The 10,786-nt window shown below is 31.8% G+C and overlaps 1 protein-coding gene across 2 annotated transcripts; it reads left to right on the top strand.

The window, feature by feature from the left end:
* Positions 1 to 8,826: 8,826 nt before the first annotated feature.
* Positions 8,827 to 10,504, top strand: LOC104590008 (short chain aldehyde dehydrogenase 1-like). 2 transcript variants are annotated; one of them, XM_010248505.2, is made up of 2 exons: positions 8,827 to 8,953; positions 9,545 to 10,504. In XM_010248505.2, the coding sequence occupies exons 1-2, from the start codon at positions 8,916 to 8,918 to the stop codon at positions 10,362 to 10,364; spliced, it is 858 nt and encodes a 285-aa protein (XP_010246807.1). In that variant the 5' UTR covers positions 8,827 to 8,915; the 3' UTR covers positions 10,365 to 10,504. The 2 variants fall into 2 exon arrangements, with proteins under 2 accessions (XP_010246807.1, XP_088746402.1); XM_088890276.1 differs by having other exon boundaries at positions 8,920 to 9,052.
* The last annotated feature ends 282 nt before the right edge of the window (positions 10,505 to 10,786 follow it).

Here is a 10,786-nt window from a genome sequence, read left to right as displayed (position 1 = left end):
GTGCGCACGGCTTGGGGCGGCCCGTGGGCCATTATGGGCCATGACGCCCTCCCCGGTGAAAATTTTGGGGGTCGGCCCGGCACGGCCTACGGCCCAAGCCCATGGGCCGAGCCTTGGGCCGGGTCAGGCCATGTATCGGGCCAAAGCTATTTATTTAAAAAAAAATTGATAAAAAAACTTAAAATTTTAATTTTATATGAATTTTTTGTATAAAATTGCTTATATATGCAATAATTAAATGAATTAGTATAATAACATTAAAAAAATATTTATTTTATTAATATATTATTATATAATTATAATATATAAAATATATATGGGTCGTGCCAGCCCACAGGCTGCAGGTGGCACGGCCCGCTCGGTCGTGCCATGCTATGCCGACTCGTGGACCTAAAATCCCAAGCCTAGCACGGCCCGCATGGTCGTGTCGTGCCTGGCACGACCCACAGACCGTTGTGTCAGGCTACGGGCGGCACGACCTAATTTATACCTCTACTATGGGGAAAGTAGCTTACCAAACATTTCCACCTCAATAAGTTCTCAAAAACATAATAAATAATTTGAAAAATAGATTACCAAATAACCTTAAGTGGTTAAAATAAGTACTTGTTAGAAGTACTTGTAAAACAAGTACTTAATCATCAAATAGGGCCTAAAACCATTTTTATACTATAGTGAGGCACGGGAATATCTGTTTCTGAAATTCAAAATATGCATAAATTTAATTTATAAATATAATATATATATATTTTATACATATATACATATTGTTGGGGTGATGGTGGGGTCAGGTTGGGCTTTGCACTTGTTATGAGGGTTATAAGCCAGGCTTGGGCCAAGCCGAAATCCAGGGCTTTGGAACTTAAGCCTGGGCCCAGGCCTATACTGTCCTAAATATTCTTATATAAATATAATTGACGTTCAAGTATGTATGTATTTCTCTGGGCAGACTTTATGTATTTCTCTGGACAGACTTGAGTTCGTTGAGCCCAAGTAGTGTTGGGTCGGGTTGTACTCTAGCTACCTAAGGCCTCAATACAATAACCAAAAATTATGTTAGAATTTTATATTTTGTATTATTTTGCATGTATTTATATTGTATATATTTGTTTTTATATTCTTTCTAAATTGAGTTTTAAGATCAAAATTTAGGAATGACAACTAAACAGAGTGGGGCCAGGTTTTGCATGCCCTCTCTGTCCTGAAATCAAATCTTTTCCTCACAACTGACATCACACACACACACATCCTATCATGCATTGGGAACATCTCCCTTTGATTTTTGGAGAACAAAACACAGATGCCTGAGCTAGAGAGGAACAGACAGGCTGTGTGATTTCTGTCATTTCCTTTCAATTGGCTTGGATTTCCTCATTTCCAATCCAAGTTACTGAATCTTGAAGCTTTTGTTGGATTAGAAGAGTACAGGAGTGTAAAATTGCGCAAGGGATGTTACCAACACAAATGTGGGAACCTGGCTAAGTTACCAATCACAATTAAACATGCCAAATATTCTGTACATATGGGACCCACATGGGATACTTAGCGTAGTGTCTGCTGCACTTAGGGGTAAGAAAAAAAAACCGAAAAACCGAATCGATTGAAATCGAAACGAAAATTCGGTTAATCGAACCGACCGATATACATATATTTTTATATATTTTATATATATTTATGTATATTATATATATTATATATTATAAATTAATAAATATGTATTATATATGTAAATATATGTATTTATAATATTTTATATATTTATATTTTTTTATTATATATATATATTTATAATATTATATTATAAAAACTAAAAAACCAAGAAAGCGACAAACTGAACCGATGGTTAACTGAACCGGTCAATCGGTTAACCAACTGGTTTCGATTCGGTTCCGATTACTAGTTTTTCTAAAATCGATACTATCGGTTTGGTTTCAAAAAATGTCCCACGATTCAGTTAACCGAACCGTGAACACCCCTAGCTGTACTCGTGATTGGTCACGTAGCCAGGTTCATACCCTGTTGGCCTGTTGACTCTTTTTCATTGGATCTAGAAAAACTTTTTTGCCGTAGGGGTGCAAATTGGATTCTCAGTTTGAAGAGTTTACACTACATGAGGTTCAGGCATTTAGGCTGGGCCCATTGAAATTTAAGCAATTGTGTGAATGAATGAGCCTATTTGTAGAACTAGTCAATCTTCACGTGCATTGCATTTGGCAATTTCAGATAATGATAATTGCAATTGTGTCTCAATGTTTTTTTTTATAAATTTTCTACATTTCTATAATCTTTTAAATTTTTTATCTAATTTTAAATTTAATATTATTTAATTTTGACATCAATTTGCTGAAACGCTTTTAATTATTTAATCATGATTATATTATTTTTTATAATATGACTAATGCATAAAATTAGGGATGTCTCCTAATTGTGTTTATAAACTTTTTGGAGAAGTATGGACAGGCCTAATGCAGATTTCTAATTTTCACTCCGGAGCAATAAACATTCAAAAGGTTAAAAACTCACACTCTATGCACTCATACCCGCCGTAAATTCCATCAATTCCAAGCTGGCACCTACCCCAAATGTACTTTGAGCCTATAAATTCTGACCTTGGGCTGAACCATCATTCTCCCTAAACTTTTTATACTTTTTCTATAACTTTCTTTTTTTATATTTGTATCTATTTTAATTTTTTATTATTTAATTATGACATCATGGATCAATCTACACCATTGAATTCCCAAGCCATCCCAAAAATGGAAAACATTTTTCTTTCCAAAATAACTTTAAACTTTGTATTGCATTTCCTCCATCAATAAAAATAATTCATATTTATTACATCTATTTCATTAATATGTGTCTAATTGACTATATAATATATTAATATTATAGATGTGCTAATTTTTCTACAAATAAATATATATATTTTTGTATTTCTATATTACTTAACTTTTATTATGTAATTATAACATCATGGCTTGACCCCTTTGACTTGGACAATTGACACATTTGGTTTTAAATTTTGTATTTTATTACATCATTAATAAAAATAATTCCTATTTATCACACATCTTTTTTAATATGAATGATATATAATATTATATATATGTGTTTAATTTTTTCTATCTTTTGTATTTTTTTAAAAAATATTATTTAACTATGACATTATGGGTTGATCCTTTGACTTTTTTTTGGTATTTGGTGCTATATATGCACCACTAAACCTCCCCCCTTGACCCCTTTTCTCCCCAAAGTGGTGGTTGCGGGATTCAATTCCATGTCACTACTGGAACAAACGAGCTAATACACCAACAAGCCACCTCTCGATTGAACCATTGACCCACTACTCAAAGAGGAAAATAATTTTATTTCTAAGGTGGCGTTTGATAATGAAATCTGAAAAGTTAAATAGATATTAAAAGTGCCTAAAATTTGAAAAGAGACACATATGCTTTTCTACTTTTTAGAGGCTCTGAATAGTTAAGGTTGTTTGTGTTTGATCAATCCTTCAACATTTGAAAATTTCTGATTTTACTATTTTATCCCTAAAACAGATTAATTGGTAATTTTAAGTTCAATTTGCACTATTTCATAAAAATAATTTATTAAATTTAAAATAATATTGAAAAAATAAAAATAAATAATTAATAATTAATACAAATAAAAATTAATAACAACAATTAATAATTAAAAAGCTATTAATCTATAATTAATACTTAATAAAAATTAAAATAGATAGTAATTGATACAAATAAAAATTATAAAAAAGAAAAAAATATTAAATTCAAAATACATCAATTGGTAAACTAGAAGCCCAAATTCAGTTTATTGAATCCAAAAGGATGTAGGTGCATACTAATTATGGTATAACCAACAATTTGTTCCTCAATAAAAAAAGGGATGAATTCGGATTGCTTTTCCTTGTAAGTAGATATGGAGTATGGACAAAATAAAAAAATCGACATTCAACTATTAGAATCACTCTCCTTCAATGATAGAAAACAATTTCTTGGCCGAGATACAAACGACCTATACAATCAAACAAAGAAAAGAGAGATACTACTTACGCATTCAATTGATTACAAGATTTGACCCTTTCGAAGATCCTTGAAGGTTTGAAATTTGAAAAACTATTCACCATCATAGAATGGGAATGAAACCTTATCGGATTGAACTAGAACGAACATTATCAGAAATGAGATACTGGTTTGAATGAGGGGAGAGAGAGTTTTGCATAATGAGGAAAAAGAGATTGAGATTTGATGGGAGAGGAAAGGATTACAGGCCATGAGCGGTAAAGTTGTCTACACTGTGCACCACAGAATACTAATGTTGGAATGCTATTTGAAACCCTAAAAAAATGCAGAAAGCGGTAAGAAGGAAAGTGGAAGCTTGGATTTATGACAATGAAGAAGCAAAACAAAAAGCAAAAATTGAATTTGAGACGCTGAGTATACTTGGTTCAAGAGAAAGAACACGAATGCTCGAATTCGGCAGTGCGACAATTGTTCTTCCTTGTTCGAGAGGAAGAAGAATGAGTGGATTAAAAATAGGGGCATGTTGCATCTTTTCAAAAGTATTTAGGGGTATTTTTGTCTTTGGGCTTCATCTAAAACGCGTCTAAGCAGGTTAAGTGCCGTCGGGGTGGGATCTTAATATTTCAGATTTGAAAAACCATTTCAAATCATTATTTTAGATACATTCCGAATGTATTAGACGTCTGAAAAACAAAATTTTCAGACGTCAGACGTCTGAATTGGATTTTCATAATTAATAAAAGTACTTTTTTATCATACTTCTTTATTTATATATTTTATCTACTTTTAACTTTGTATTATTTAATTGGATTTTTGCATTATAAATGATGAAGTTTATTATATTGGCGAATCCTGCTATGTTTTGAAACTAATGTTGGAATCGGCTACGGGGAAGAAGATTTAAAGCTTTTGGACGAAAAATAATCTTACAATAAAAAGAGGAAAGAAAATAACTCCTTGCTAGAAGACAATGGGGAGATTTCTTACTCTATACCTTCTCACGAACTCAAAACACATTGCTATAAGCTTAGAGACAAGCAGAAGCAATGGAAAGAGCCCCCGATCTTATAAACAATATTATTTAATTTTTTTTTCTAATCCATCCTTGTATAGTTGTTTGATTTCGAGAGTTCTGAATCAAAATTCTGGTTGCGAAATTTGATGTCACAGATTGGATCACCATTCTACTATGTAAATGATTTTTATTTTGCAAATAGTTTGATACATTAGTTAGGGAATCGAGAGCTCTATTGTTCTTGTTAGCAGTCAGATTTTGGATTTGTTTTATTTGTATACTCCGTTTTGTTTCTGCTGTGGATATTGGAGAACCTTTGTTTCCACTTTTAGAAGAGTAGTAATTTGTTTCGAATTTAATTGCTCTAATATCTCTTGCCTCAACTTCTAAAATTTATTCCTGTGTGCATTTAAAACTTTTCTTTATTAAGATTGGTATGCTAGAAGCCTGGAAGTATTACATATCGTCAACCTCTATGGTACTTTTCCCATGTTTAAGAAATGAATATTTAACAGTCATTACAGAAAGTCAATGCTCTAAGTGGATAGAGTTATTTTGGCTCTTCTTTTAACCTTATCATCATTTTACTCTTGCTTGGTGTGTCTTTTTGTTGGTTTTTTAGAAATTTGGCTGTCTGTGTTTTTTGTCTTTTCCTATTTGGTTGGGAAAAGATTTAAATGTAAAAAGAATTTGTGCTGAAAAGACGTTGTCTTGAGTGATTTTTAGGATGTTTCAAATGGAACTTTTTGGTTTTTTTTTTTTTTTCAACTCATCTCTTTACGAAAAGATGCATGAAAAGACATGCCTTAATCAAACGATCTTTAGACTGTCAAGTTTTTAATGCAAAAGCTTACATCTTTTGACCGTCAGAACTTCCCAAAGATATTTCAAAAACAAAAAAAAAAAAAAAACTTACAAACAACTTAATCAAGCTGGCAATGAGCTTTCTAAGGATATTCTCATTTTGAAAAAAGAAGGAATCACTCTTGTATAATTGTACTCGCTATAAGAGTTCAATTATTCATAATCTCTAGAAACAATGTGAATTTCGGTAAGTTCCATCGAAGAAAATTGATTAATGCCTCGTTTGCTTTTTGATAAGTCACTTACCTAAATAAATAAGGCAATGACCATCTTAGCCATAAAAATTCTATTATTAAAAGGGGCATTTTTGTCCCATCCAAATATTGGCAACTTTCCCCTAGATGGAAAAGCTAATTTACTCACCTAGGAGATGGGTATTACTTACTCGAGTAAGTGATATATACCCAAGAAAATAAACTTTCATTGGTCCCCACGTAAATTTGAAAAATGAACATGGGTTTTTTGGTCAATGAGAATCAAAATCCCATTGACCAACTTTCCCTCCTCTCAAAATCCAAAAAAAGAAAGTCCCCTAAGAGAGACCTAAAACTGAAATATAGAAATCCTACTCTAATTTGAGAACATGTGTTGGTCCTTTGAATCTGCCAAATACCAAACCCTAGTTTCCCCCACATTGCTCCAATTGTGATTTTGTTGATTAAGGAAGTTTGATGGGTTGAATCAACTGAAAATCATAACTGGGCAAGATTTCTTCTTCGTTTCTGCCACTACCATGTTCTTCATGAGGATTCAAAAGGTCTAAGGGATCGTTGTTTTGGAATCCCGACAGACCCATACTTGCTTGGAAGGATTATTCACAGAGAGGTTCCAAGATGTTCCAATTGATCACCAATTGAGAAAACGAAAACTAAAGTATATAAGGGTAATTTTGTCTAAAAGTTCTAGGTCTCTTTCCCGTTCACCAATTTCAACATTATTTTGCAAACATAACCAAAATTGTAAATACAATAAGCCTTATCATTTATATTGTAAAGTGTCATTATTTAATTATGACATCATGGATTCACCTTTTTGACAAACGGTTGAACTGCTTAACTACTTGGTTTCATTTTTAGGTCGATTTTAACACATAGGTTTGATACTATTAAATATGAGAATGAGAGTTAATGCCTTAAATATGAAACTTAATAAGGTAATGAAATGCACCAAAAAGTAATATCTAAATTACAATTTTTACCCTCACAATAGAGAGGGATCAAATTTATAAACAGGGGTATTTTAGCTAAGAAAAAAAGTCTAAAATCCATTGGGAACTACTCACACTTTTGTCAGTTTTAAATTTATTTTCTTTGTTCCATTTCCGTAACTAATAAAAATATTTTTTTTATCATACTTATTTTTATTTAATATGACAAAAATATATTAGGGATGTGCCCAAATTTTCTTTATATAGTTTCTATATTTTATATATTTATAGCTTTTTAGTGTTTAATTATAGCATCATGGATTCACCTTTTTGATAATAGTGTTCATGTATTTATTTGATGGAATTTGATTGTGAAAGACAAAAATACGTAATGAGGGAATGAAATGCATTATTAGAATTTTGATGTAGTAATTAAATAGAGTAATCGTTATAATAAATGTTTTACTATAGTTATAATTTCTTAAAATTAATTTTATTACACTAACAATTAAATTGTGTTATGTCAAAGGACCTTGATTTCATTCTTCCATTTATACCCCTGTCATTAAAATATATTTTCATCTTATTACATTTTCAGAAATTTATTAATGTAATTTTATTAGTGTAAATTTATTATTAGTGTAATAATAATTATTAAGTTACACATAATTATTATAGTAAAATTTGTTATTTTCAAAATACCGTAGTTACTGTAATTTTGAAATAACTGTAATTCCAATAATAATTATTAGTGTAGTTAAATTAATATTTTTTTTAAATAATTATTATTGGAATTTTGGTGTAGTAATTAAATAGAGTAATCATTATAATGAATGTTTTACTATAGTTACAATTTCTTAAAATTAATTTTATTACACTAACAACTAAATTGTGTTATTTTCCAAAAAAACTACTAGAAATCAATGAATATACAAAATTTTCAACCAATAATTTCTTTATAAATTTCATTTAAAATAAATTAAAAATTATAAAATTGAAAAAATAAATTCAACAATTATAGCTACAGGAAAGAGTTGGTGGATTTTACAAATTGGCAAACAAAATATCATAAGTTTGGAAAATTTTGGAGAAGAAAATAAAAAATATATATTAATGTAATTTTGGAAATTTTCTTTAAAATGTAGTAAATAATTATTGAATATTTTGGAAATTTGGGAATTTTTATTACATTTGATAGATTTTGGAAAATTATTTAAAAATTGTGTGATTTTCATTTTAAATTGTTAAAGATAAATTAGTATTGGTAAAGGAAAACGTTAATTTGAACCAATAATTACACAAAATATTTCTGTTATTAATATAAATTAGTATAATATTGGAAAATTTTAGAAAAGGAAATTATTAATTAACTTATATTGAACAATAAAAGATAAATTAGTGTAATTTTGTAAATAATATATTTAAAAAAGAAAATAAATTATTTAATATGTTTAAAGAATCAATAATTTAATGTATATACTTTTGGAAATTTACCAGGAGCCGGCATTCAATATATCTTTTGATCGTTTTTACCAGCAAATTTTCCCTACTAGTAATAAATAAAAGAGCAAGGAGAGACAAGTGTTAAAATTTAAAAAGTAAAGCAAAACTATTAAGTAAAATGAAAAATAAAATAAAAACCAAAATATTTCATATTGATTTGGTAGTGAGAGAGTATTTTAGATAAAAAGTTAAAAACTCTTTTTTAACCGGATCGAGGAGTGGTTATAAATAACCAGCAAATGGTAGAAGAGCTCAGAAGGCAAAACAAACCTTCTCCGCATTACATCTCCATCTTCCATCAACTCAGGCTGAGCGAGTACTCACTCAACAAATAGTTCTTTGGGTGATAATGAGTGCTGCTTCTGTGGTAGTTCCTGTCACCAAAAGGTAAGGCTATCCAACAAACCTACCTCCTCTTTTGGTCATTGCTGGAATATCATCAAGTTTAATTCCAGCCCCAGAAATGATGCTCTTGGTGGGATCGAGGTAAGGCTGAAACTTGTACCCAGATGTCGTCGACAACAAAAAATGAAGGCAGACCCAGGTTGCCAAGAAACTGTTTTCTTTCTTCAGGGTCCTAAATACGGTTTGGGCTAACTTGATACATTGGCCTGCTGGTTCCTGCTGGAGATAATTATATATATATATATATCAACTGATCCATGTCGTATAGTACAGATATAACAATATTATGGCCAAAAATAGCTCTAATTAACTTTGTAATTTTCAAGTCAATTCCCAGTCTTTGAACCTAGCTAGCTAATATAATTTGCTTTTTGTTCTAGAAATTAGAGATCTTAATTTGCTATATGATTTTGACACCAAATACCTGTTCAGGGTTCCATTAGAGCTTAATTATATATGTTTCCCAATTGTCCAATCTATGCAAAGCACTGGGCCGGGATAATTAGATGCAGCAATATAATCACAGGACAACACCTTCAATCTGTCTAATTAGATGCGTGTCTGATATTGTAGATTGGAAGGGAAGGTTGCAATCATAACTGGAGGGGCGAGTGGAATAGGTAAGTGCACAGCAAGATTGTTTGTTCATCATGGGGCCAAGGTTGTAATTGCTGATGTCCAAGATGAGCTTGGCCAAGCACTGTGCCAAGAGTTGGGTTCAGTCGACGAAGGCGGAAATGCCTTGTTCATCCACTGCGACATTACCAGAGAGGCCGATATCGAAAATGTTGTGGACAGTACCGTCTCCAAGTATGGAAAGCTTGACATCATGTTCAACAATGCGGGCATTTCAGGAGCTCTTCTTCCAACCATTTTGGGTACTGATAAGAAAGAAGTCGAAAGAGTTCTCAGTGTCAACCTTGTGGGTTCCTTGTTAGGAGCCAAACATGCTACAAGGGTGATGATTCCACAGAAGAAAGGAGGAAGCATCATCTTTAATGCAAGTGCTGTTACAGCCATTGGCTGTTCCTCATCATATCCTTACACAGTCTCAAAGTATGGAATCGTTGGGTTGTGTAAGACCATGTGTGAAGAGTTGGGACAGTATGGGATTAGGGTCAATTGTATTTCTCCATACGCAGTTGCTACTCCTTTCTTTAGCAATATCTTAAGAGACATGGATAGGAATGAACTTGAGAAGATCGGTCATGAAGGGGCTAATTTGAAAGGGGTGATCCTCAAGGAAGAGGACGTAGCAGAAGCTGCTCTTTATCTGGCAAGTGATGAGTCCAAGTACGTGAGTGGGCTTAATCTGGTTATTGATGGTGGTTACAGCGTTGCCAATCATGCTTTTAACACTGCTTTAGCTCAAGCCATGTCACATCCCAGTTAGTCATCTATCTTGGTTGCCGGAGTTTGCTGTGTGCTGCTGCAATTAATTAGTATAACTTATATTTCACTACTTATTGGATTGTTTACTATGAGGATTCTCAGTTGATATATTGTTAATAAAACCTGATCCATTAATTAGAATGCGATTTCGATCTTTTTATTTTTCATACAAAACTAGTAGCTCCATTAGCTCAACAAATTAAATTGGGTTTGGCTAAATTGATCCCCGTGGCCTGTGATTGCAAATCTGAACTATATGCAAATTTTGCTCCCGATTCAGCTTTGCCAATAAGCCAATTGCCGTCATCACTTTTAAATTTTGTGGTCTGTATTTAAACAAGTAACAGAATAAGGGATATTATCTAAAATCCATTATGACTTTTTGACATTTCTCTCCATCTTAAACAGTTAAAGTCACCTTTG

This window comes from Nelumbo nucifera, chromosome 6 (assembly GCF_055504915.1).
Source record: "Nelumbo nucifera cultivar China Antique chromosome 6, China Antique-T2T, whole genome shotgun sequence".
In the NCBI taxonomy this organism is placed as follows: Eukaryota; Viridiplantae; Streptophyta; class Magnoliopsida; order Proteales; family Nelumbonaceae; genus Nelumbo; species Nelumbo nucifera.
This window is presented reverse-complemented; position numbering and strand designations above follow the sequence as displayed.

Excerpts from the sequence above, each read along its gene's own strand:
- LOC104590008 (XM_010248505.2), top strand. The coding sequence starts at position 8,916 with ATGAGTGCTGCTTCTGTGGTAGTTCCTGTCACCAAAAG. Across the intron at positions 8,954-9,544 it reads GTAGTTCCTGTCACCAAAAG|ATTGGAAGGGAAGGTTGCAA; the intron begins GTAAGGCTATCC and ends CTGATATTGTAG.